At 47.5% G+C, this 25,892-nt stretch overlaps 1 protein-coding gene across 1 annotated transcript in view; it reads left to right on the top strand.

The window, feature by feature from the left end:
- Nucleotides 1-25,892, top strand: part of Dennd2a (DENN domain containing 2A) — a 91,076-nt gene that overhangs the window by 23,482 nt on the left and 41,702 nt on the right. Inside the window, 4 exon segments of the mRNA XM_052719046.1 lie at nt 7,685-7,786; nt 11,055-12,057; nt 12,059-12,120; nt 25,217-25,344. Of these exon segments, the coding sequence (XP_052575006.1) occupies nt 7,713-7,786; nt 11,055-12,057; nt 12,059-12,120; nt 25,217-25,344 (1,267 nt within the window). The 5' untranslated portion in view covers nt 7,685-7,712.

Here is a 25,892-nt window from a genome sequence, read left to right as displayed (position 1 = left end):
TCACAGAGATCATCCTGCCTTTACCTCCTGAGCACTGAGACTGAAGACCCAGCATGCCCAGCTCTCCCAGTTCTCTTAATGAACAAGTGTTGCAAAACTCACTGTGGTAGAAAGAAGTGTAAAAGATGAGGTTAACAATAAGAGCTAGGAAAATAGGAAAATGTAGTAAAATGCAATAAAACAGGACAGCATGATAATGGTGTGTGAACTAACGCTCTCCACCTGTCTTGCTGTGTCATCATACCCTTCTTGTGATGATGAAGGGGGGTGCAGGGCCTGTGTGATGAGAGGAAGTGAGGTGAATGATGTGGGCCCTGTGTAGGACTAGGCTGCTGTGTGAGGGCTTGAACACAAGCCCGTAATATCATGATTGATGATATCTTTGCAGCCTCCTGTGTCTCCTCTGTGACACAGCGTGTTCTGCTGGACCAAGGAGTGATTCCCGTCTGGTGGGATGGAGCAGAACAGCATGAGATTTCCTCACACTACTCAGAATAGCACACATGTAAACTTTGCGACATCAGCTGCGTGTAGTGTCGCATGCCTTTAATCCCAGCACTCAGGAGGCAGAGGCAGGTGGGTCTCTGTGAGTTCGAGGCCAGCCTGGTCTACAGAGGAAGATACAGGACAGGCAGAGTTACATAGTGAGACCCTGTCTTGGGAAAAACAAACAAACAAAAAATTGCAAATCTTTTTCACCTATCAGTTTCATTTAACATTTAAATTAATTTACTACACCTGACCACAGTTAAGTGGCGGGACTGCTGGGCAATTTAAACTAAGTTAGAACCTGATTTTTACCAGTTTGGTAACCTGTGGTATACAAAAGAAACAGGAGTAAGTATATTTTTCATTTAAAAATTCGATGTGCATTTTATTTCATGTGCATGGGTGTTTTGTCTGGTGACATTGCTGATGTTTCCATTGCTAATTAGAGAGGAGAATGAAACATGATTGTGTGCATGGGTGTATGTCTGTACACCACATGTGTGCCTGGTTCTCTCGGAGGCCAGAAGAGGGCATTGGAGCTTCTAGGACTGAAGTTACAGACAGCTGTGAGCCTCTGTGTGTGTGCTGGGAATCAAATCCAGATCCTCTGGAAGAGCAGCCAGTGCTCTTAAGACACTGAGCCATCTCTCCAGCCCTGGACCGCTTTTAGTTTGAAAACAAACAAGATGGAAGTTGGGGGTGAGCTCACTGTGAAGCACACCATCAGTGTACGTCAGTCCCTGGCTTCAAACCCAGCGCACACAGAGAAATCTGAGTTAAGACTATGGAGTCACATTTTAGTATATTGCATAGTTCATACTTTTTAATTTTACTGTTTATATGGGATATTACGTAGCCCAGGTTAGTGTCAAAGCCGTTAGATAGCTGAGAAAATCCTTGACTTCCTGATTCTCCTGCCTCCACCTCACAAATTCTGGAATTAGCAGGTGTGCCACCAGCATCCAGCTCTGTAGCTCCTACTTAATGATTATGACACACACTGACTTCATCAGAGCCAACACTCGTAGTTAGAGACCTCGAGGGGGACTGATACCATAAACACTGTGACTCAGTGTCCCTGTGCAGGGAGCCCGTGGAAGTACACATCTACTCTCTAACACCCCCCCCCCACCCCCCACCCCGTGAATGGTGAGCCGGAAGGCAATCTGGAAGCGTTTCCACATTGCCAATGGAAGAGGAGAATGAAGCATGATCTCCAAATGTCGTCAAGAGAAAAATGCCTTTCCATATCCCTAATACCTCTGCAGATGTGAGAAAACCCTCCCTGCGTTTAGGAGAGAGAAGGCAACATCTTGACTTGCTTGTGGCCTCATCAGCACCAAATGTGGTCCAGTTTGCGTTCTCAGACTGGGCTAGCCACAGCTCCCAGGGGCTTCATCATATGTCAGACCAACAGGTATCAGCTAGGAAGATACCAGTCAGGTGGCTAAAAGAAAATGTTGTCAGTAACTGAATATTCATAGCCACGGGCAGTCTTGATGTAGCTCGGGTTATACTCCTAACCTGAAATGAGCCTTGATATTGAAGCCAGCGTGGGCATCTGCGACCCTCCATTACTACAGCAAATGCCTGAGAGAATTAAGTGTTTAAAGAGAAAAGGCTTGTTTTGCCTCAAAATAAACCTTATTGAGAGGTTACAGTCCAAGATCAGTGGACAATCCTTGCACCAGGGAGGCAGAGGCAGGAGGATAGAAGTTTGAGAAAAACTTTTCCTGTCTCAGAAACAAAACAGGGGTTGCTGAGATGACTTGAATTCGACCTCCCGGACCCTCATGGTGGAAGGAGAAGACCAGTTCCCAAAAGTTGTCCTCTGACCTCCACATAAGTGCTGTGCTGCACACACACAATACATACATTTAATTTTTAAAAACATGTCCATTTAGTACAGACAGGTGCAGCTCTTTATCCCCAACTATCCCTGAGCCCCGGTTGTATTAGGAACTTCTTATGCAGAGAGGCTGTCATGTGGTACCCCAGGTCACTGTGAGACAGTATACAGCCAGGCGAGTCCTGGGGTTCCGATTCCTCCATCTTCTTCCGTATGTGAAAATACTGGATTGTTCTTGAAAATACTATTAAATAATAAATGTACTCTGCAAAGGTCTAGCACTAACTCCTGAGCCATCCATCCAGCCCAAGTATGACCATTTAAAAAATCAAGTTCTATAGATAGTGTGCGCAGAAATAATATACCAACTTAAGAGCAGGAAATACACCTGCTCTCCTACTCGGATTCCTTTATTCCCACTTAAACATACTCTATTAATTATATTTTTAATTATTTTACCTTATGAGTTTGAGTGTTTTACCTGCATGTATTTCTGTGCAACACCTTCGTGCCCGGCATCCACGGAGGCCAACAAGGTGGTCCATCCATGGAATTGGAGGTACCGATGGTTGTCAGCCATCTCATGGGTGCTGGGAATCACGAACCTGGGTCCTCTGGAAGAGCAGCCAGGGCTCTTCTGCTGAGCCATCTCTCCAGCTCCAGCTGAGACCTCTCACAGCCACCTGTAATTCCAACTTCTGGGAATCGGATGCCTCCAGCCTCTGTGGACATTGGCACTCACATGCCCATACCCACACACACATGCACATAAGTAAAAATAAAATGAATATTTTTGTTGTAGTTGTTGTTTTTTGAGACAGGGTTTCTCTGTGTAGCTTTGGAGCCTTTCCTGGAAGTCACTCTGTAGCCCAGGCTGGCCTCGAACTCAGTGATCATCTGCCTCTGCCTCCCGGGTGCTGGGATTAAAGGCGTGCACCACCGTCGCCCAGCTAAAATAAATCTTTTAAAAAAAGAATATGTGCCAGGCGGTGGTGGCGCACCCCTTTAATCCCAGCACTCAGGAAGCAGAGCCAGGTGGATCTCCATGAGTTCGAGGCCAGCCTGGTCTACAGAACGAGATCCAGGACAGGCACCAAAACTACACAGAGAAACCCTGTCTCAAAAAACCAAAAAAAAAAAAAAAAAAAAGAAAAGAAAGAATATGCTCGGGGATGAGATTCAGAGGCATCTTATTTAGTCATAAATGAATAATGAATGCCCAAGCAGATATGCCTCCCTGGTCGCTGGAGAGGAAAGCAAGGCAGAAAGTCAGGCTGGGGTGAACTACAAGGACAGGGCCTGGCCCTGAAGGCTCCCCTCCCCTGGAGGGACAGGCTGTAAGCTCCTCCTTCCTCTTTGAGGTAAAATACTGCTTTAATTCTTGAGCCTTTGCCAAAGAGGCGATTGTTTTATAATTAATGACTTGCCTTTTGTGTGTGTGTGTGTGTGTGTGTGTGTGTGTGTGTGTGTGTGTGTAGTCCAGGCCCCTTACAAAGAGAAAAAGGGTGTATGGGGCGTTTTAACTGGACTGTAGTATTTAGTAGGTTTGCTTAAAGGAACTGAAAAAAAGAATGCTTTCAAAATGCAGCAGTGGGTTTGAGAGGTGGCTGGGCAGCTCAGAGCACTCGCCCGCGCAGAGGACACAGTGTGGTCCCCAGCACCATGTGGTCATCACACAGGCAGTGTACCTCTCATTCTAGAGGCTCCGTCCACCCCCTTCTTCTTACCTCTGCAGGCTCCAAGCATGCACAGGACACAGACATACATGCAGGCAAAACACCCAGCCATATAAAAGTAAATACAATCTTTAAAAAATTATATGAACTCTCAGGTGTCTAAATTTTCAGAGACCATTTTAGGACTATTAAAAGTTTTAATAACTGGAGATGGTGGTACACTCCCGTTATCCCAGTCTGAAGCAGAGTTGTCATAAATTCTAAGTTAGCCCCTCTCTCTCTCTCTCTCTCTCTCAGAGTTGCCATAAATTCTAAGTTAGCCCCTCTCTCTCTCTCTCTCTCTCTCTCTCTCTCTCTCTCTCTCTCTCTCTCTCTCACACACACACACACCCTGTTTCAAAAAAACAAAAATAGTAATAATTAAGACCATCTGGTTAATAGGAAGTTCTGCTTTTATAGGAAACAGTTGGGTGAGGAAATGTGGTATTAATATTCTTTCATTAGACCTCTTCTTGGTCAGCAGTCTGAATCACAAGGCCAAATTGCCCAGGGAGAAATGAGTCCTCAATTGTGTGAAAATCATCTAAATACTATTATTTATCATATTAGATTGCAAAACAGCCCACAGACAGTTGATTTTGCTGCATCAGAGATGTCCCTAGGTTCACTGGAAGAGATTCCCAGTACACCACAATTTGAGAAATAGACTGTCCCAGATCTGTAAAGTGGCAGGAAAGCTCGGGGGGGGTGGGGGGTGGGGGGTGGGGGGGGGTGGAGGAGGAGATTGATTGTTTTTATTTATGTGTATGTGTGAGTATATGCCACTGTGTGCCGGTGACAGTGGAGGCCAGAGGTATGCCAGGCCCCAGGGAGCTGAAGTTACAGGGGGTTGTGAGCCCCCTGATGTGGCTGTTTGGAACTGCACTCACTTCCTAGAGGAATAAGAAGTGCTCTTAACCAATAGCCATCTCTCCAGCCTGGATTTAATTTTTTGTTGTTGTTGTTTTTGTTTTTCGAGACAGAGTTTCTCTGTGTAACAGTCCTGGCTATCCTGGAACTCGCTTTGTAGACCAGGCTGGCCTCGAAATCACTGAGATCCACCTGCCTCTGCCTCGCGAGTGCTGCAATTAAAGGCATGTGCCACCACTGCCCAGCTAATATATTTTTTAAAATAACGTGTGTGTGGGTGTCAGGCACACATGTACCACAGCATGACTGTAGAGGTCAGAGGACAGACTGTGTGAGTTAATTTTCTCTTACCATGTGGGTTCTGGTGAACGAACTCAGATTGTCAGGCTTGGCAGCAAGTACGTTTACCCACTGAGACATCTAGCCAGCCTATTTTAATCATCAGGGGCAAAAACAAAAACAAAGAACCCAGATGAGAGCAGCATATTCCATACCTCTGAATTCAGGCATCCTGATGGCCGTTGCTGAATGTGGGTGTTTCTGTACCTCTTCGCTTCCAGCCTCTGCTCCCCATTCAAACTTACCCTTGTAATATGGCACGAGAATATGCCATCTCCTGGTCCCCTGGAGCTAGAAGTTGTTGTTACCTGATGGGAAGTGAGTTCACACTTAGTGTTGTGTGTTTGAGGCTAAAGCTACTTGGGAGCATCTCCTGGAAGGATGGTAGTGGCTCTGCTTCCTCAGGCGATGGGGAGAGCACCCCTCTGAGTGGAGAGTGCTGCAGGGGCTGCATGCAGCCCAGGCACTGTCCTAGTGTGCTGTTCTAGGAAGGAGACAGAGCCTCTCTCAGCTTGGCGTCCCCTGGAGCATCCTGCACACAGCTTGGCATGAGCCTAAAAGAAAAAGAAGATGGAGAGCTAGCTGCCTGGCTCACATGGAAGAAGGTTGCGTGGTGGGGGGTTTGGTCTGCAGAGCCGGAGTGCAGGCTGTAGAGAGCGGGATGATGGGTGGAGATTGGCAGGCTGTAGAGAGCGGGATGATGGGTGGAGATTGTCTGCTCTCCCCGCCCCCACATCCCATGTGGCTATCTGCCAGAAGAGGACAGAAAGGCAGTGTCTGTGGGCCCAGCCACATGGAGAGGCTCCAAAAGCTTCAGCTGTGTGAGTGTTGTGAGAGGGACAATGAGTTCCTTCCTGTCCCTAAAGGCCTTTCAGGGCTCCCCTCCACCGTGGGATGGGTGGGCCCCAGCGCCTGGCTTCACTGGAGAACTGGGCTCAGTTCCACCACAGGTTTATTCCACAATGTACAGTGCTGGGTTGCTGTAAAGTAACAGCTAGGCTCCTGGGCAGCCAATGCTCCAGCCCTCCCCAAACATAGCAAGCTTGGGGGCTACATCTGCTCCGGGCATTTTCAGCTCATGGGCCCCTCCATGCCTTCTTCCTCCTAGAAAGAGTTTTCTTATACATCTGTTTATTTGTATGTGCGCATGCTCACGTAGAGGTCAAAGGGCAACTTGTTGGGAGTGGGTTCTTCTGCCGCGCGGGTTCATCCGGTGTGGTAGCAAGCACCTTCACCCCCTGAGCCGCCTCCCCTGACCAGGCAGGTCTTCCTCTTTATGATGTGTGGTCTGTGGGTACTGTGTTTAATGTATTTTATGTTTTAGTTAGTTTGTTTGTTTGTTTATTTGTCTTAGTTGCTGTTCTATTGCTGTCACATGGGGTTTCTCTGTGTAGCCCTGGCTGGCCTGGAACTCACTCTGCAGACCAGGCTGGCCTGGAACTTAGAGAGATGCACCTGCCTCTGTTTCCCAAGTGCTGGGATTAAAGGCGTGTGCCGCCGCCGCCACCACCTCCCCACCCCCTCCCCCCGGCTGTGACCAACTCTTATAAAGGAAAGCATTTGACTGGGGGCTTGCTTACAGTTTCAGAGACTTAGTCCATGATCGATCGTGGCAGGGAGTGTGGTGGTGTGTATGTTGCCAGAGCAATAGCTGAGAACTTTACATCCGGGATTCCCTGGAGAGAGAGAGAGAGAGAGAGAGAGAGAGAGAGAGAGAGAGAGAGAGAGAGAGAGAGAGAGAGGAGAGAGAGAAGAGAGAGAGAGAAGAGAGAGAGAGAGAGAGAGAGAGAAGAGAGAGAGAGAAGAGAGAGAGAGAAGAGAGAGAGAGAGAGAGAAGAGAGAGAGAGAGAGAGAGAGAGGAGAGGAGAGAGAGAGAGAGAGGAGAGAGAGAGAGAGAGAGACTGAGCCTGGCTTGGGCTTTGGAAACCTTAAAGCCCACCCCCAGCAGCACACTCCTCCAACAAAGCCACACCTCCTAATCATTCCAAGCAGTCCACCCACTGGGAACTAAACATGCAAACATATGAGCCTCTGGGGGTCATTCTCATTCAAACCACCACATTTATTTATTTATTTATTTATGTCTCTGGCCTTTCCCTCCTGATACCTACTATCTAGAAGCATGTCTTGGAACACAACCCTTTGATTGCGTTGGGGAAGTTCTGAGCCAGGACATTGAATGCCCACACTGTTGCCTGGCAGGTTTATTAGCCTCAAAGAAAGGGTAGAAATCTTGGAAGCCTGAGGAGATCATATGACATCATCCCCCTGGGACAGGGTTTCTGAATGGTGTCTTCTTGCTACCTCCAATTCTGGGTGGGGTCTCCTAGCTATAAACAGTGTGGAGTGAGGGTTGTATACCTGCTTCCTTCTGAAGGAAGTGGCCTGTGTGACTCGCTGAGTATGTGTCCCTGTTCTCTAGGCCACCTGGAGCCTCTCTCGATGCTGACATGGTGACAGTGTGCAGGCAGACCACAGGCAGCTACAGCCAGACTGGAACTCTGAGCTACAGATTGGCCGACAAGTAAGAGCCTCCCTTTGCATGCACCCTGAATGTGGGGGATGAGCAAACTTCTGAGTCTCCTTCCTTTCTCCCTAAGAATGTAGCAAACTTCTGAGTCTCCTTCCTTTCTCCCTAAGAATGTAGCAAACTTCTGAGTCTCCTTCCTTTCTCCCTAAGAATGTAGGAATTTAATAGTTTCTCTCTCCCTTCCTCAACTAAGGGGTGTCACTTTCCCGAGCATGTCCTTGAACTGCCTTCATTTGAGGCTTGGGACAAAAGTGGTTGAGAGGGTCTGTATATTGCCAAGTGAGCATTGTGAATCTCCTCTGTGCCTTCCAGGCTAGGGCACATTTTTCTACCTAACAGAACCACAGGTTTTTCACTCACCTCTGAAGCTGTGCACCATAGCTGTCCACATAGTCAGCCTTCCCATCTTCCGCTAGCATGGAGCCTTTTCCTTGATGCTGCTCATGTTCTGTTGTGAGTAAGCTCGTCACCGCTCTGCAGCCCAGATGCTGGAATCCTCGAAGCAGGAACTCCAGATACCCGTGGGTCCCAGAGTCCTGTGGAGAAGACGCTCTGTCTGTTGTGGCGTCAGTTCAAATGTGTCACCATTCTTTCTCCCTCTTGCTTGACTTCAGTAAATACGGCATGTTCTCCCAACAAGCCAGTCTTCCTTCCTCGGGTACTGGTCGGTCATCCCAGGTGTTCGGGATCTTAAGTGAATACTGTGATGATCACAGTTGCCATCAGTTGAGTACCTTGGGCATAATACATGTGTTAATCTATTAATTTATTAAATGCATTATGTATTGACAGCCTACCGTACACCAGGAACAATAAACAAGACCAATTTGGCTTCTGTACTCAGAAAGCTCCGATCTAAAGAAGGGAGATAGTATTCCTACTTTTAGAAGAAGAAAAAAAAAAATAGAGGGTTACGGATATAGATCAGTGGTAGAGCCCACACAGCATGCTCAAATCTCTGGGTTCAATCTCTGCAATGAGAAAAAAAAAATGTAGTGAGGACTCAAACCTAAGCCTCTCTGACTCAAGCCCAGCATTTATCTGCTGGCCAATGTTGTCTAGTAGCTATGTGACAGCGATTTGTGCTGTCATCGGTTGCCAGCAGTATACACTATGCTAGACGGCCATGTTTCTCACATCTGTCCTCTACTTCCATCTTGCCATGAGAATAGAAACTATAAGTTGTGCCCTTTCGGTTCTCAGGAAAATAACAATGGACTGTGTGTTTCTGCCTAAAATTTAAATCCATGTTACTGTCTTGAGAAGAATTAAAACAGTTTTTTTTCAGGGATGGAGAGGTGGCTCAGAGGTTAAGAGCTCTTAAGTCTTTTACAGAAGACCAAGGTTCAGCTCCTACCACCCACACGGACACTCACAAGCATCTGTAACTCCAGTTCCAAGGGGTGCAGCGCCCTCTTCTGGCCTCCATGGACACCAGGCATACGTGTGGTACACATACATATATGCAGGCAAACATTTGTGCATAAAGTAAAAATAAAATAAATACTGAATCCTAATTGTTGTTTTCAAAAAGAAATTCTGCTTTGACAGCCGTGGAAAGTGTGTTTGCGGTCTCACAAGCTTAACATTTATACTGTGCAACCAAGAACAGCAGCATAATTTGTGTGCCGATGATGTAACTAAGGGAGAGGTCTTTATATAAACAACTTGTAGTCTTAGAAATGGAAAGTTATAGTAACGGGATGGATGCAGCTGCTAATTATTCATCGCTCACTGTGAGCCTCAGCTGGAGTTTCTCACTCACTACACAGTCAGATTTATATAAATTCAGAAGAACGTGCCCTAGCTTCGTGCCTGTTTCCTGGGCCCACCCATCTAATTACCGTGCCCAATCGTGACCTCTGCTGTGCGAGACTGGTTTGTATTTCGAAACACCGTATTCTCGTTCTCATTAAGTGTGCTTCGGATGTTCTCTTCCTCAAGAGGTTTTGGCATCTTTATGGTGCTAACCTTCTCAAATCACATTTAGAGGTGTGCAGTTCCACTTGTTGTAGGTTCTAGACAGAGTCATCTGCAATTGTAGAAAACCTCTTCTATCCACTGAGGAGCCATTTGGCACATGGGATTTGTGAGTGCTTAGCTGGCAGCTGGGGCAGCTGAGGGATGATGCTTTCATTTCATTGGATTTAAGTTCACATAACCCCATGCCTGGTGGAGACTGGATTGGACAGTGCGTTTCTAGGTCACGTCTAAAGTCTACATCTCCATATTGATTCACACATTCACTCAGGCAGCAGACACTTACTGACTCCTGTTCTGCCAGGATTGTTCTGGAGCTGGGGAAGCAGCTCTTGACAAAACAGCCCCTCTCACAGAGAGCCATTTCAGTGGGGTTTGTGCTCCAGAGAGTGTCCCCAAGTCGTGGCTTCACACCTCAACTCCAGGCAGTTCTTAAGCCCAAGCTGGGCAGTGGTGGCACACGCCTTTACTCAGAGCACTCCCAAGTGGATCTCTGAGCTCGAGGCCAGCCTGGTCTACAGAGTGGGAGATAGCAGGGTCAGTAAAGTACCTGCTGTGTGAGCATGAGATCCTGAGAACCCGTGTAAAGAGCTACATGTGGCAGGTTACGTCCCAGCTGTGGGGATAAAGGGACAGGTGGATCCCAAGGGCTCTCTCCAGCCAGTCTAGCCTAGTCAGTGTTTCAGGCCAGTGAGAGACTCTGTCTCAGAAAACACATACATATAAAAATAAAATAACTTTAATCCCAGCACTCGGGAGGCAGAGCCAGGCGGATCTCTGTGAGTTCGAGGCCAGCCTGGACTACCAAGTGAGTTCCAGGAAAGGCGCAAAGCTACACAGAGAAACCCTGTCTCGAAAAACCAAAAAAAAAAAAAAAAAAAAAAAAAATAAAATAAATAAATAAAAATAAAATAAACCTTTAAAAAGCAAAATAGCTTCAGAGGCTGGAGAGATGGCTCAGCAGTTAGAGGACCTGGGATCAGTCCCCAGCACCCACATGGTGGCTCACAATCTATAACTCCAGGTCCAGGGAATCCGATGCCCTCTTCTGACATCCATGGGCACCAGGCACACATGGTTAACATACATACATGCAGGCAAACACCCATACACATAAAAATTAAAAACGATACAATAAGTCTTAAAAAAGGAAAACAATAGCTTCAATGTTGTGGTTGGCAATTAGTATATAATACTTGTATCTGGTTCTGGCGTCTGTCCGAGACTGGCCAAGGACAGTAATGTAAGGACCCCTCACCTTGTATTTGTCTCTCTGGCACAGGGTCAAGACAGAAGGGCCAAAGGCTGGGGAAGCTTCTAGAAGGCAGCCGCTGCCCCTGGGAAGGAGTCCCCCAAGGAGCCCCCGCAACCTCATGCTGGAGGCAGGAGTGGACATGCTCGGCTCCAACATGATCATCAGTGGCCCGGCTGCAGACCTTGGTGCTAAAGAGGCCAGCCGGCCTTCGAAGAAACAGCTTGGTAGTGTCCAGAATCCCGGATCATCCACCCGAGCCCACGCCCAGCCCCAGCCCCTCAGCATAAAGGACAAGATATCCAAGTGGGAAGGCAAGAAGGAGCCACCTGCGCCCGAGCCTGCCAGGCAAACAGACAGCCAAGAGGTCTCCTCGCCACCTTGCGGGGTAGAGAGGAGAGGCAGCGAGGTCACCAGAACCAGGAACGGAATGAGGCTTGAAGCAGAGAGCTTGGGAAATGACGGCAGAAGGACAGCAAGAAACGAGTGTCAGGACACCGAACGGTGGCCAGGCCTGAGGCAGAACGATGGACAGCCAGAGCCCAGCCAGCACCGAGGGCTCGAGCTGAAACCCAGTGACTTACGCTTCCAGAGGGACCATCTCTCCGTGCTGAAACAGGTCAAGAGACTGGAGAAGGCCTTGAAGGATGGCTCCGCTGGCTTGGACCCCCAGTTGCCAGGGACTTGTTATTCCCCGCACTGTCTGCCTGACAAAACAGAGGAGGACCGACCCACTCCTGAGAGCCACGGAGGTGGGGGTTCCAAGTGGAGGGCCCACCACTTGGAGAGCAGGGAGCCAGGCCCTGACGTTTCAGAGGAGTGGAAAGGCCAGGAGAGTGTATACAGGGGCTCCAGGCAGTACCCCCCAAAGCCTTTCATCAACCCCCTTCCCAAGCCCCGCAGAACGTTCAAACATGCCGGAGAAGGGGACAAGGATGGGCGTCCAGGGAGCCCCAGCTTTAGGAAAGAGAAGAGAATCCTGCCACCCCTGCCCGCTCTGCTGCCCCCTCCCCCACCGCTGCCCTCCTCCCCTCCCCCCCACCTCCGTGAGTAGAAGACCCTGGACGGGGAGGCAAAGACCCAGTGCTGAGCACAGGTAGGTGCCCACCACCTGGTGCCTGTGTCCCTTTGCACCTGCCTCTTGTCAGCCTAAGGATGTGTCCCGTGTGCCTGAGGGCTCTCAGAGTCGGTCAGGTGTCCATGGTGTAGGGCAGCTTGTTGATCCACCTGGAAATGTGGTGACCTTTTGTTCTCTCACAAAAGAATGTTTGCCTCTAAATATCTTCCTCTGGAGGCAGGCACAGTGGCACAGGCCTATAATACCAGCTCTTGGGAGTTTGAGGCAGGAGGGTCATAAGTTCAAAGCCAGCTTGTACAACGTAGCAAGTTCCAGGCTAGCTTGGGCAACTTAGTGAGATCCTGTCTCAGAACAACCAGATTACCTTTCAGGTGTGATACCAAAGGTTAGGTGAAGAAGTTTGTGAAGCTAGGCGTTTCCCAGTTTACCTTTTTTTCCCCCTTTCAGAGTGTATGTGTGTGTGTCTGTCTGTCTGTGGGATGGGTGTGGAGGCCAGAGCTGATGTCCGGTGTCTTTGATTTTGTTCTCCGCTTACTGAGGCAGAATCTTTGTCTGTCATTGACCCAGCTTGGCCCAGGGATCTCATGTCTGTGCTTCCAGAGTGTGGGCACTACAGGGGGTCTCTCCCCCCCTCCCCCACAGTGTCCTTGTATGTAGTCCTGGAATTCTGTTTGTAGCCCAGGCTGGCCTCGAACTCACAGATGCCTCCGCCTCCCGAATGCTGGGATTAAAGGCGTGTGCCACCACACCTAGCTGGTTTTTGTTGTTGAGACAAGGTCTTTGCAGAGGTCCCTGCAAGCTCTGCGGTCAGAGAAATGGATCTCAGAGGCAAGAAGGAAGCTCGGTCCAGCACAACTTAGCTGGTGCTGATTCAAGCTTCTAGAGTCCAACACCAGGCAGTTTATTTTAAGCATATTTAAGTACAGTACAATTTTGGAAAGAAGTTTCCTGGTAACAGTTATCTCAATCCCATGTACACAATAAAGTGTGACTACATCAAAACTCTTTTGCAAAGTAACTTCTTTTGCATGTGACTTCTACCTTGAAGATGGGTTCTATCTATGGTTTAAGGCTCAGGATCTGGTGTGGTCTCTGACTCACGTAGTGTAGAGGTCATATCTCCCCTAAGGATGGGTTCTATTGACTGAGAAACAAAGATAAAGGTCTAGGGAGGGGGAGTCTGGGGTAACATTCTGGGGTGGGGGGTTGGGTGAGGTGTGGCCCTACAGCTAGCAAAGGTCACCTGATTATTAAGAGCATCAGCTCCCAGCCCTCTGGGTGGAAAACAGGTATTCATATCTATTGCAGCCTATGGAGACCAGCTCCACTGTTTAGGGGAAAATTGCAATAGCACATGTGAAAATTACAGACAGAAGCAAATGATATTCCCGAGTCTGTGGCCCTGCAGCCATGCCTAACGAGGTTCCCCATCAGAGAATTATTCACCTGGTGGGTTGACACCTTGAATATCAATTACCATTTGTTGTTGCTCTGACATGTCTATTGGCTACCGGCACACATCCCTTCTGTTGAAGAGACAAGCCTTCGTGCTTAACATTGCTGGTTTTCCTAGTGCTTGTGTTGTGAGCTCAAAGACTTCCAGCTCTCTAGATCAAGCTGTCATAGAACTCACTCTGTAGCTCAGGCTGGCCTTGAATTTGTGGTAATCCTGCCTTAGCCTCCCAAGTGCTGAGATTGCAGATGTGAGCCACCATGTCTGACTTATTTCATTCCCTTATTTGCCTCCTCACTTGGCTTGGCATCTTCCACATGGGCTTTTTCCACTCATCTTCAATCTACTGTTGCCCAAGGCCACCAGCAGCCTCTCTCATTAAGTCCAAAGGCCAATGTTCTGTCATTTTCTTAGATGACGTCTCTTGGTGTGGAGGACAACTGTTGGATCATCCTGTCTTGAAACATTGCCTTCATTTGGCTTCTGACACCTCCAGGTGAGGCGTCCTCCTGGACGCTCTCAGGTCCTTCCTTCTCTCCTTCTGCTATTAGGACAGTACCTACTATCCTGACCTGTCCCTGCCCCAGCCAGGCTCGGACCAAGGGCTTTTGTCCTCTCCCGACACTTGTCCTTGATGGTCTCATCTCATCCTGTGCATGCCACTTGCCAAGTATATGACTCCCCAACTGAGATCTCAGTCTCAGCTGAGTGCAGTCATGCCCTGCTGGATCTCCATGTGGTTGTCACTCCAGGCCACCACTGACCATTTCACAGTAGCCGATGTCTTGTCAAATGACGTCACCCTTTAGTTACTTAACCCAAGAGCTAGTCACTCGATTTTTCTTTTTCACATGCCCCTGACTAACCTAGCAGCAAGCTCTTCAGTCCTACTTTTAAAACTTGATCTTGGCCGGGCGGTGGTGGCGCACGCCTTTAATCCCAGCACTCGGGAGGCAGAGGCAGGCGGATCTCTGTGAGTTCGAGGCCAGCCTGGTCTACAGAGCAAGATCCAGGAAAAGGCGCAAAGCTGCACAGAGAAACCCTGTCTCAAAAAACCAAAACCCAAAAAAAAAAAAAACTTGATCTTGAATCTGATTATATCATCTTGGATCCACTGCCCACCTTCCAGAACATTCCTGCTCAGTAACTGGAAGCGGTTTCCAGAAATTAATTGTGTCCTGCACCCACTCAGTGTTATTCGTCAGCTAGGGTGCTTTTGGTTCAGATAACTTCATTTTTTCTGTTCTCTCCCAAGAGGAAACAGTTTGCATATTCTAAAGTGTGTGTGTGTGTGTGTGTGTGTGTGTGTGTGTGAATATTTTTTTAGACAGGTTCTCTCTGTGTAGTCTGGGCTATTCTGGAGCTCACTATATAGATCAGGCTGGCTCCAAACTCACAGAAATCCACCTGCTTCTGCCTCCCCCAAGTCCTAGGATTAAAAGCATACATTACAGTGCTTGGACATATATAATTATTTATATGTAAAATTCTTGTATTTTTTCTAAATATTCTCTTTATTACTATCATATTTCACATAACCAAAATAATGCTTTAAATTAGGATTATGTATATTTGTTTCTTCCCAAGTAACTTAATATTTTTATTGCATTTTTAAAACTATTTTTAATTACGTATATCTGTGTAGGTATGTGCATGTGAGTGCAGGTGTCCATGCAGGTGAGTGACATTGAATGCCCTGGAGCTGGAGTTTTCAGTCAGTTGTGAGCCATCCCGCATGGTTGGTTGCTAAGTGAACTCAGGTTCTCTGCAAGAGCAATCTTTCTAGCTTTTTGTTGTAATTTTTGTTTGTTTGGTTTTTGTATTTTGTTTTCACCAGACATGATCTCACTATGTATCTCTAGCTGTCCCGGAACTCACTTTGTAGACCAGGTTGGCCTCGAACTCACAGAGATCCGCCTGCCTCTGCCTCCCAAGTGCTGGGATTAAAGGCGTGAGCCACCATCACCACCGGACCAGGCTCACATTTTCAAATGCAGGCATAAGCAGAGAGAGCAGACTGGGAGTAGGGAGAGACTGTAAACTCTCCAAGCCCACCCCCAGTGACATACTTCCTCCAGCAAGGCCACACCTTCTAATCCCCCCAACAGCACGACCAGCTGGGGACCAAGTGTTCAGATGCACGAGCCTATGAGGGACATTCTCATTCTCATCACCACAGAAGGATTTACACGTGGGGAATGAAGTCCCAGTTGGCTCCTATCTTAGTGTGTGAGTGAATTCAGTTTGCTAATAGTTGAAGATTTTTGTGCCAGTGTTCCGTAATTGAGGTAAATCTACACTTGGGTGGTTCGTTCGCTTTTATTTACATTGTGACACTGTCTGCACACTTGTGCATGTGGCAAGGTACACATGTGGACATCAGAGGACAACTTGGAGGAGTTGCTTCCTTCCTTCACCATACAGGTTCTGAGGATCAAACCCAGGTTGTTAGACGTGGCAGCAAGCACCATTACCTGGGAGCCATGTTTTTAGGCAGGGTTTCATTATGTAGCGCACTGGAAGCACCAGGAATGTTAATCGTTCATGGTCATCTCCTCAATGGAGGAAATGTGTATGTGTTTTCCACCCACAAGGCTGGAAGTGGATGCTGTTAAAAAAAAAATTAGCCGGGCGGTGGTGGCGCACGCCTTTAATCCCAGCACTCGGGAGGCAGAGCCAGGCGGATCTCTGTGAGTTCGAGGCCAGCCTGGGCTACCAAGTGAGTTCCAGGAGAGGCGCAAAGCTACACAGAGAAACCCTGTCTCGAAAAACCAAAAAAAAAAAAAAAAAAAAAATTAACCAGATGACCTCTGCTATCTGTAGGGCCAGGCTGTGGGAGCCCACAGAGGTTTCCTAGTGAGATCTGAGCTTGCTTTATGCAGCAGGACTGCATAAGAGGATGATTGGGCCAGGCGGTGGTGGTGTGTGCCTTTAATCCCAGCACTCGAGGGAGGCAGAGCCAGGTGGATCTCTGTGAGTTCGAGGCCAGCCTGGTCTACAGAGCGAGATCCAGGACAGGCACCAAAATTACACAGAGAAACCCTGTCTTGAAACCACCTACCACCCAAAAAAAGAGGATGATTGCACTATGTGCCTGGATACCAGGTATTTGGAAGAGTCTACACTTGGCTGTATCTAGCAAGGGGGAGGTCTTTTGCCTCAACCTGTGGGATTGTTATAAAAAGCCCTTTTGAATAGAGTTCTGGGCTGGTGGGTGTTGACCCAGGCCTTCCCAAAGCTGTCCTGTGTTTCTGTCTTCTTGTCATCTAGGTCTCTCTTTCTATCTATCTTTTCTTAATTCCTCTCTCCTCCACCTAAGAACCCTTCAAAAGGTGGGAGTAGGTCGGAGCTGGTCTCCCCCAGACACCAGCCTTACCGAAACCCCCCCGAGTGTTTACCCCAGACTCTCCCTCCCTACACCTTTATTTTGTCTTTCTCAGTCAATAGGTGAATCCCTAGGGGAGATGTCTCATGCACTGCACAGCCTGGTGACCTCTATGCTACGTGGGTCAGAGACCACACCAGATCCTGAGCCTTAAGCCATAGATAGAACCCACCTTCAAAGTAGAAGTCACATGTACTTTGCAAAAGAGTTTTGATGTAGTCACAATTTAAACTTTATTGTGTACATGGGATTGAGATATCTGCTACCAGGAAACTTTTTTTTTTTCCAAAATTGTACTGTACTTAAATATATCTAAAATAAACTGCCTGCTGACAGACTCTAGACGTTTGAATCAGCACCGGTTAAGTCATGCTGAACCGAGTTTCCTTCTTACCTCACTTGGATCGGGTCATTTCTCTGCTTGTAGGAACCCCCACAATCTAGCCTACCTGGCTGTCCTGGAACTCGCTCTGTAGACCAGACTGATTTCAAACTCAGAGATTCACCTGCCTCTGCCTTCCAAGTGTTGGGTTCCTATGAGCCACTTTGTTCTGTTGTTGTTGTTTATTTGTTTGTTAAAATTTAATTTAAAAAATTTATGTATGGGCTGGAGAGATGGCTCAGCAGTTAAGAGCACCGGCTGTTCTTCCAAAGGACCCGGGTTCAATTCCTAGCACCCACATGGCAGCTCACAACTGTCTATAACTCCAGTTCCAGGGGATCCTACACCCTCACACATATATAAGTGCCGGCAAAACACCCATGCATATGAAAATACATTTCTAAAAAATTATGTACATGGGTGTTTTTCCCATATGTATGTCTGTGCACCACATGCATGCCCAATACCCACAGAATCCAGAGAGGGTTTCAGATCCCCTAGAACTGGAGATAGATACAGTTGTAACCTACCATGTCAGTGCTGGTAATTGAACTCAGATCTTATGGAAAGACCAGCCAATGCTCTTAACCTGAGCCATCTTTCCAGTCTGGTTTTTTGTTGTTATTGGTTTGTATGTTTGTTTGTTTTGTTAAATTAATATTGTGTGTGTGCGTGCAATTATGTGCCTGTGGAGGCCAGAAGAGGGTGTTGTATCCTTTGGAGCTGGAGATACCTGATGAGGGTCCCTGGGAATAGAACTTGGGTCCTCTACAAGAGCAACTGCTCTGAACTGCTGAGCCGCCTCCCCAGCTAATTGTTATGTTTTGTGTTAAAGGAAGAGCTGGCTTTGATGCTGGGAATTGAGCCCAGGGCCTTCTGCAGGTTAAACTCATGTTCTACCACTGAGTCACATACCCTCAGCCTCTGTATCCAGTTCGAAGTCCTTGCCGATTCAGTGCCAGAGCCTGGCTACATTAATTACAGTCTGGTGGCTTCTCCAAATGATACCACTTCCTTGGCCCTCCCCGGGGCAGCTTGGTTGTGGAAACAAATCTTTCGTCTATGTCATGGTTGGACAGACAGACAGCCTGGTGAATCATTATTCTCATTATCTCTTTCCTCCTTACTACAATCTGCTGTTTTCAGCCTTCTAGCATTTTCTTTATAAGCAACTAAACTGACTTTGTTTCAGTCCAAAAATGAAATACATCTTGGCTAGTTCAAATATGATCACATCAGCTGCACTTTAACAATTTTGACTTTAGGTTTCTCATTTTGTTTAAAATACTGCAGTGGAGGTGATTAGGGCAAGATGTTCACTTTCTACATCTGAAAGCATAGTATGCTCTTTGTTGTGGTCCTATCTCCTAGAGAAAGAAAAATGGCTTACCCCTACATTTGGCAGACGTCCTGTCTTTTCTGAGTCAGGAGAGCCAAGCCAAAGCTGGAGAAGAAATGATGAAGGATCCCGAGGCCGTGAGGGTTTGGGATGACACAGCCAGTCTGGGGGCTTTACAGACTGAAGTCACTGTATTCTCATTGGCCACTCAGCCTGCCCCAGCCGAGCCACACCAGGGGATGCTGATTCTTGGGTTGAGGACAATGTCTGTTTTTCTCTTCTCTCTGTCCTTCTTTTCCTCCTCCCTTCCCTTCCCTGCCTCCTTCCTTTTCTTCATTTCTCTGAAACTCCAGGAAATTAACTGCAAAGACTTAGGCCCTCAGCCTAAACCCTCACGTGTCAGGAAGTTCCAAAGATAAGCATCCTACAGTCACGTGAGCTTGGCTATGGATGTTTATGGCATACATTTAATAAGCCTGGCATGAATGCCTTGAGGCTGCCATGAAACAAAAGTGGTATTTTTTTTTGATATAAGTACCTCAAATTCACATAGATGTATGCTCCAAATATTTTAACTTGAATTTAGATTTTCACATTTAAGCTGCATTTGGTCATGCAATGGTTTTGAAACCTTTGTAGAAACCAAATAGCTCCACCCACCATGATTTTAACTGTCACTGATGGTTTTGGCATCAGACAGATCTGTCCTCTACCTGGGGCTTCCTCCTTGGCCTTGGGAACTGAGGAGCCCTCACACAACTCACCCCTGCCAAGGGATGCGTGCTGTCATGGGTTCCATCACCACCTCTCTTGGGCTGGCAGTTCCCCAGCAGTCTGCCTGGATGGGACCCTGAGCGCTCAGCCATCCGTCAGTTAAAGTTACCTCTGTAGCCTTGCCGTCATGTCTATGTCGACATGGGTGCCAGCCTCTGAGGTATCTCTGAGTGGCCGTGTATAAAACATGAATTAGGGGCTGCAGAGATGGCCCAGTGGTTAAGAGCACTGACTGCTCTTCCGGAGGACCCAGGTTCAATCCCCAGCACCTGTATCAGGGGCTCACGACCACCTGTAACAACAGCTCCAGGAGATTCGCTAACTCTCATGGCCTCTGCAGGCACCTGCGTACACATCAAGATAATAAAAGTAAATCTTTAAAAACAATGTGTGAGTGTTTGGCCTGCATGTATGTGTGAACCATGTATGCGCTTAATGCCCATGGAGATCAGAAAGAGGGCACTGGATTCCCTGGAACTGGAATTACAGATGTAAACCACCATGTGGGTGCTGGGAACCAAACCCAGGTCCTTTGCAAGAGCAACATGAGCCCCCAAATAAATCTTTTAAAAAGAAGGTCAAGCTGGGCTTGATAACACACACCTATAATCTCAGCACTTGGGAGGTAGAAGCAGGTAAATCTCTGTGAGTTCGAAATCAGTCTAGTCTCCATAGTGTATTCCAGGACAGTCAGGGCTCCATAATGAGACCCTGTCTCAAAAAAAAAAAAAAAGTCAGAGGAATGAATGAATTAGTTTGAGGTTCAGAGCAAGATTGCTTTGAGAAACGTGGTTTAACAGAGACGTTTGCGTCACCAGCAGCTATGTTGGAAAACAAAGAGGTCTTGGTTGCTGTTCTGTACTCTGAGTACTTTATTATTTCTTATTTTTCATTGGAAGGTGAGAATCGCTGGGTCTTGGACACTATTCTTCAGGCTTTTGCCTCTAGCAATTTTAGAGTTTCAGGTCTTATATTAAGATCTTTAATCAGATGGATTTTTCTGCAGGTAAGAGATACAAATATTAATTTTTCCTTGCACTGTTTGTTGAAGAGGCTGTCTTTTCCAGTTTATGCATTTGACACATTGGTCAAGATTCAGTGACTGTACCTGTGTGTGTTTATTTCTGGGTTCTCCACTCTGTTCCATAAGTGTTTACATTTACATGTCTGGGGTTTTGTTTGTTTTGATTTTTGGTTTTTTGAGACAGTCACACTGTGCAGCCCTGGTTGCTATGTGGACTAGGCTGACTTCAAATTCACAAAGATCTGCTTGCCTCTGCCTCCAGAGTACTGGGATTAAAGATGTGAGCCACCATATCTGGCTAAAAATAGCTTCTCGTGCCGGGCGGTGGTGGCGCACGCCTTTAATCCCAGCACTCGGGAGGCAGAGCCAGGCGGATCTCTGTGAGTTCGAGGCCAGCCTGGGCTACCAAGTGAGTCCCAGGAAAGGCGCAAAGCTACACAGAGAAACCCTGTCTCGAAAAACCAAAAAAAAAAAAAAAAAAAAAAAAAAAAAAAATAGCTTCTCGTGTTTTCATTCCTAGCCAGGCGTGGTGGCGCACGCCTGTAGTCCCTGCCTCAAGAGGATTGCTGAGTACAGATCAGCCTCCATTACAGAGTGAGACTGCTTCAAAAAAAAAAAATCAAAGTTATTCAATCAATTAATTAGCTAATCAATCAAACACTCATTTACTTATTCAGCCAACAAATATTTACTGTGACTATATTTAGTATTCGATGTGGGAATTTATTAATGAGCAAGAGTGATAGAGGCCCTCCTAGAGCCTCTAGGCTAGCAGGAGGACAGCTGCTTCTGTGAGGCTAGACTGGTAACTCCAGAGCTGTGCTCAGTGCTCTCAGGAAGCAGAAGGCGCTGGGGGAATGGTCGGCAGGTGAATGCGGTCTGCCAAGGGAACAGGGCAGCCTTGAGAGGAAAAGATGTTTAGATGCTCAGCGTGGGAGGAGGTGGTGGGCGGACAGTCATTGAAGAGCAGATACAGACCCTGAGCTCTCTGTGCTGGAGGAACCAAAGGAAAGAGGTCTGGCCAGAGTGGGATGGGGTCCCCAAGGATGGACGAGGAGGCCTGGGGTCTAATGGAGCCAATTCTAGAGCTCTGGAGACAGCTTTGAAGGGAGCAGTCATCAGATTTGCATCTGTTAGGGTTCCCCTTGGCGACTGAGTGGGTGTTGTGGTCACATTGTGATGTAATTTCAGTGGGGGCTCGGAAGAAGTGGTCATTTCCAAGGAGGCTGGAGGGGTAGAATGCCGTTAGTTGGTTAGGTGTAGGTGGGCTTAGAGAGCGGTCTCTGCAGTATGCCTCGCAGCTCCAGGCACGAACATCTGGTTGGCCTTCCAGAGGGCAGCTCCGAAAGAGGAACTTCTTTTGAGACATGTTAATTTTGAGGTTCTTGCCCACGGTCTTAAATTAGCGTTTTATTTACAAGAATATGGAAAAAGCCATTAGTAAACACCCCCCCCACACACACACACACACACAGTATTTGGACATTGGTCATAATTTTTAAATGTTTTTTGAAGCAATTTCATGAAATACTCCAGGCTGGCCTCAAACTCCAGATCCCTTGCCTCAGCCTCCTGAGTACTGGGATTAGACTCCCATGGAGGGAGGGCTAGAAAAGAAAGGGACTAGAAAAGAAAAAAAGAGAAGAAGATGAAATTCATTGGGGGTTGGGGGGCCTGATGTATGCACCAGTAATCCCAGCACTTAGGAGGCAAGAGAATCCGAAGTCTGGGAGGCCATCCTCGACTACATAGTGAATTGGACCAAGCCTGAGTTATGAGGGAGTTCATCATAACAGTGAGATCAGAGTCACATCTCTAAAACCAGCTGTAATGTGATTATTGGAGGGCCTGGGAGGCAAAGAGGAGGTCGTGTTCTCCCTAGCTGTGAGCATCCTTAAGGCAGGGACTTGTTGCCTTTCTTCACTAGTTCGGAGCGCAGTATGACCCACAGAAGTTATGTAGCACACCCGTGGGTGGTGTGGAGCATGGGTGCTGGGCGTTGTTTAGCTAGAGACCTGTTTGGTTGTGCTTGTCATTCATTTACCTTTGGAAATACCCTTTTTCTCCAAGTTAATACATAAAGGCTAAAACTTTTCTCAAGTTCAAAGTTGTCCATAGAGACTTAGCACAGTGGATCAGTCATTCATGTGAGCAGGTTTTTCTTCAGGGTGTGTGATCTCCCACCTGCACTGTAGCCTGGCTGTTCTCACCTAAGAGAAGGAGACCAGGATGAGCTCTGTGTGAATTTAAAGTTTTTTATTGGACCACACAGACCCTACTACAAGTCCGAAGAGGCATCCCTGAGCTGAGTCTGAGTGTGCAGGGATGTAGCTGTGATGACCGTTAGCAAGCATGATGTGATATGGATTTTTTTTTTTTTAGACATGGTTTCTCTGTGTAACAGCCCTAGCTGCCCTGGAACTCGCTTTGCAGACCAGGCTGGCCTCGAACTCACAGAGATCTGCCTGCCTCTGCCTCTGCTGGGATTAAAGGTGTGTGCCACCATGACTGGCTGAGGATCTGAGCTTTTAATAAGGCTAGGACAAGTTGTGTCACTATGGTTACTGTTTGATAGGGGAGCAGAGGCCTTGGGCTTACAGAAGCAGAACAGTGCAGGTTAGCAAAAGTCCCTCCAAGTACTGTACACGTCTGAGGGTCAGCCTGACCTCAGTTTTAGCCCGAGGTCAGGTCAGGATTTGGCAAGTATGTTTTCCTCACTTCACCAGAACCTTAGAACAAGAGGACAGAAGTCCCTGCAAGCCAGTGTGCTCACGTGTGATGCTGACACATGCCAGTGAAAACCAGACCCTGTAATATTACAATTCTGCTTTCCTATTAGTTCTGGAATCTGGAATTGGTGGCTCCTCCTTGCACCTCTGTGGATCTTGCTTTGTGTTGATTTACAGTGTTGCCTTTTAGATTTCACACATTGGTCCCTTGAAAACCAGTACTTTGACACAGAGATGGAATTGCCATTAGGAAACCCTGTGATAACTTATTTTACAAGTTAAGCTTTGCAGCAGAGGCCAGCCCCGGGCAACATAGTGAGAGGCCCTCTTTCACAAAGCTAGGGACTGAGCTGAGTGTGGGGGCGCACACCTTTAACCCCAGCACTCGGGAGGCAGAGGCGGGAGGATCTCTGTGAGTTCGAGGCCAGCCTGGTCTACAGAGTGAGTTCCGGGTCAGCCAGCAGGGCTGCACACAGAAACCCTGACTTGAAAACCAAAAAGCCAGGGGCTGAGGCTGACGTGACAGGGCTCTTGCCTAGCGTGCACCAGGCTGTCGAGGGTTTGCCGTGCGACTGCTTGTTCTGATGTTGTTTGTTCTGGTTTTCTGTTACATTTGTTTATCTGTGGGTGTGTGTGATGAGGGATGCTCGGGTACCACGCTAATGAGTGGAGGACATCTTGCAGGAGTTGGTTCTCTTCTGCCACAGTGTGGGTCCAGCAGATTGGACTTGGTTCCTCAGGCTTGGTGGTGAACACCTTTTCCTGCTGAGCCTTCTCGTGGGTCTCACTTTGGTTTGTTTGCTGTTATTTTATTGTGGGGTTTTTTTTTTGTTGTTGTTTGTTTGTTTTGAGGCAGAATCTACAGCCCAGACTGGTCTGAAACTCACAGTAGCCTAAGTGGGCCTAGGACCATTGAAAATTCTCCTGCCTCAGCCTCCAGAGTGCTGGGATTATAAACATTAATCACCATGTGCAGCTTTTTTTTTTTTTTTTTTTGTATTGCATTGTACTTCTGATTTTTTTTTTGAGACAAAGTCTCACTATGTAGCTCTGGCTGGCTAGCCTGGAATTCACTATGGCCTAGAACTCACATAGATCTGCCTGCCCCTGTCTCTGGAATGCTAGGATTAAAGACATGCACCACAATACCCAGCTCCTTCTAGCTTTGATTTTTAAGGGGGGAATCTCATTATGTAGACCGGGCTGACCTAGAACTTGATGTCATATCCTTCTGACTTAGCCTCCCAAGTGCCGGCATTGCAGACATGTACCACCAAGCCTGCCTCCTAATCAGTTTAAAAGAAAGTTCATATTCTTACAACGTGGTCTTTCTAAAGACCACGGTTTAGACTGTCAAAACCTTGTATGTGTCAGGACTCAAATGCAAAGCATGCCTCATATGTTAGCATCTTGCTCCCATAAATATGGGGAAAAAATCACAACAGAGTTAAGGTGTGTCTTGAAGTCCAGGATATCTAGCAGTAGCCATTTGGATGATGGTTAATCCCATCCCAAGGAACCCCAAGATCGTCCAGATTAGTTGTTGTGTGCATGCACTGTAAAGAAGAGAGCTAGCCACTGGACTATGCCCTGAAGTGTACAAACGTCTTGAGTTGTTAGGACTCTGTGCTGCAAACCACACCCCCACCCCATCATCTCTCCTCATAGTACTAGTCTGGGCAATAACGACCTGGCCTGGAGAGGTCAGAGTCAGTGCAGCGTGGCATGTTAATTACCATTCCAGAGAAAGCAGCTAACACCTATGTCCCAGACCAGACCCCATCTGCTAGAGCTCTGAGACTTGGTCCCTCGTCTGCCTGCAGGAGCCCTCAGTGGAGGCGGAAGAGGCTCATCCTGTGTGGTTGAGTTTCTGCTGCAACTCAGGCATTTGCCTGGTCTTACGGCTCTGCAGCCCTGGCCTGAAAGCTGTGGCCTGGCCCCTTTGCACTCTGACCTCTGCTGTGTTCAGAACCAGCCTGAATTGATTCCAGTTCTCTTTATTGTTTCCTTCCATGGTGCACACCCCAGAAAGTCCTATGAGTTTGAAGACTTGCTGCAGTCTTCCTCTGAGAACAGCAGGGTGGACTGGTACGCACAGACCAAGCTGGGGCTCACGCGCACTTTATCGGAAGAGAACGTCTACGAAGACATTCTAGGTAAGAGGCCAAAATGTGTGTAGAGGGCTATGGGTGTGAGTCTGTCTGGGATGAAGTGAGAGTTGAAATGGAGGTTCTGCTGGAAACACACGTGCATGCACTTGAAGACAGATGTGCAGGTACTGTGTGAGAAAGCGGCGGGTCGGCAGGCTGGGAGAGTGAGCCTCAGTGGGCTGAAGGAGAGAGGAACAAGGTGATCCAGGAAACACGAAGCCTCAAGGTCCAGGATAGAATCCTGTCTCCGCTGGTTGTTTGGTGACTTTAGCTGGTGACACAAGGGCTCAGAATTTGAGATCTTTATCTAATGATGATGCTGGCCCCCTTGCAAGTTGCTCAAGGATTGGTGAGAATACAAAAGACTTGGTTTCCAACGGCCTTTCCTTTGTTATCAGTTGTGGAATGAAGGCACCGTAGGCCAGCATGCTCTTTCAGATGACATGAGAGTGTGACTCCAACAGGGTAGCAAAGCACAGGCTAAATGGTGTCTGTGGCTAGAAGAGTGGCCTTGATGGAGCTCCGAGACGCCTCAGCTTCCAAAGTTTGTTTCA

The sequence above is a fragment of the Peromyscus californicus genome, unplaced genomic scaffold (assembly GCF_007827085.1).
Source record: "Peromyscus californicus insignis strain IS unplaced genomic scaffold, ASM782708v3 Scaffold_6__1_contigs__length_162567912, whole genome shotgun sequence".
NCBI lineage: Eukaryota > Metazoa > Chordata > Mammalia > Rodentia > Cricetidae > Peromyscus > Peromyscus californicus.
The sequence above is the reverse complement of the archived record's forward strand: the minus strand, read 5'-3'. Positions and strand labels throughout refer to the sequence as shown.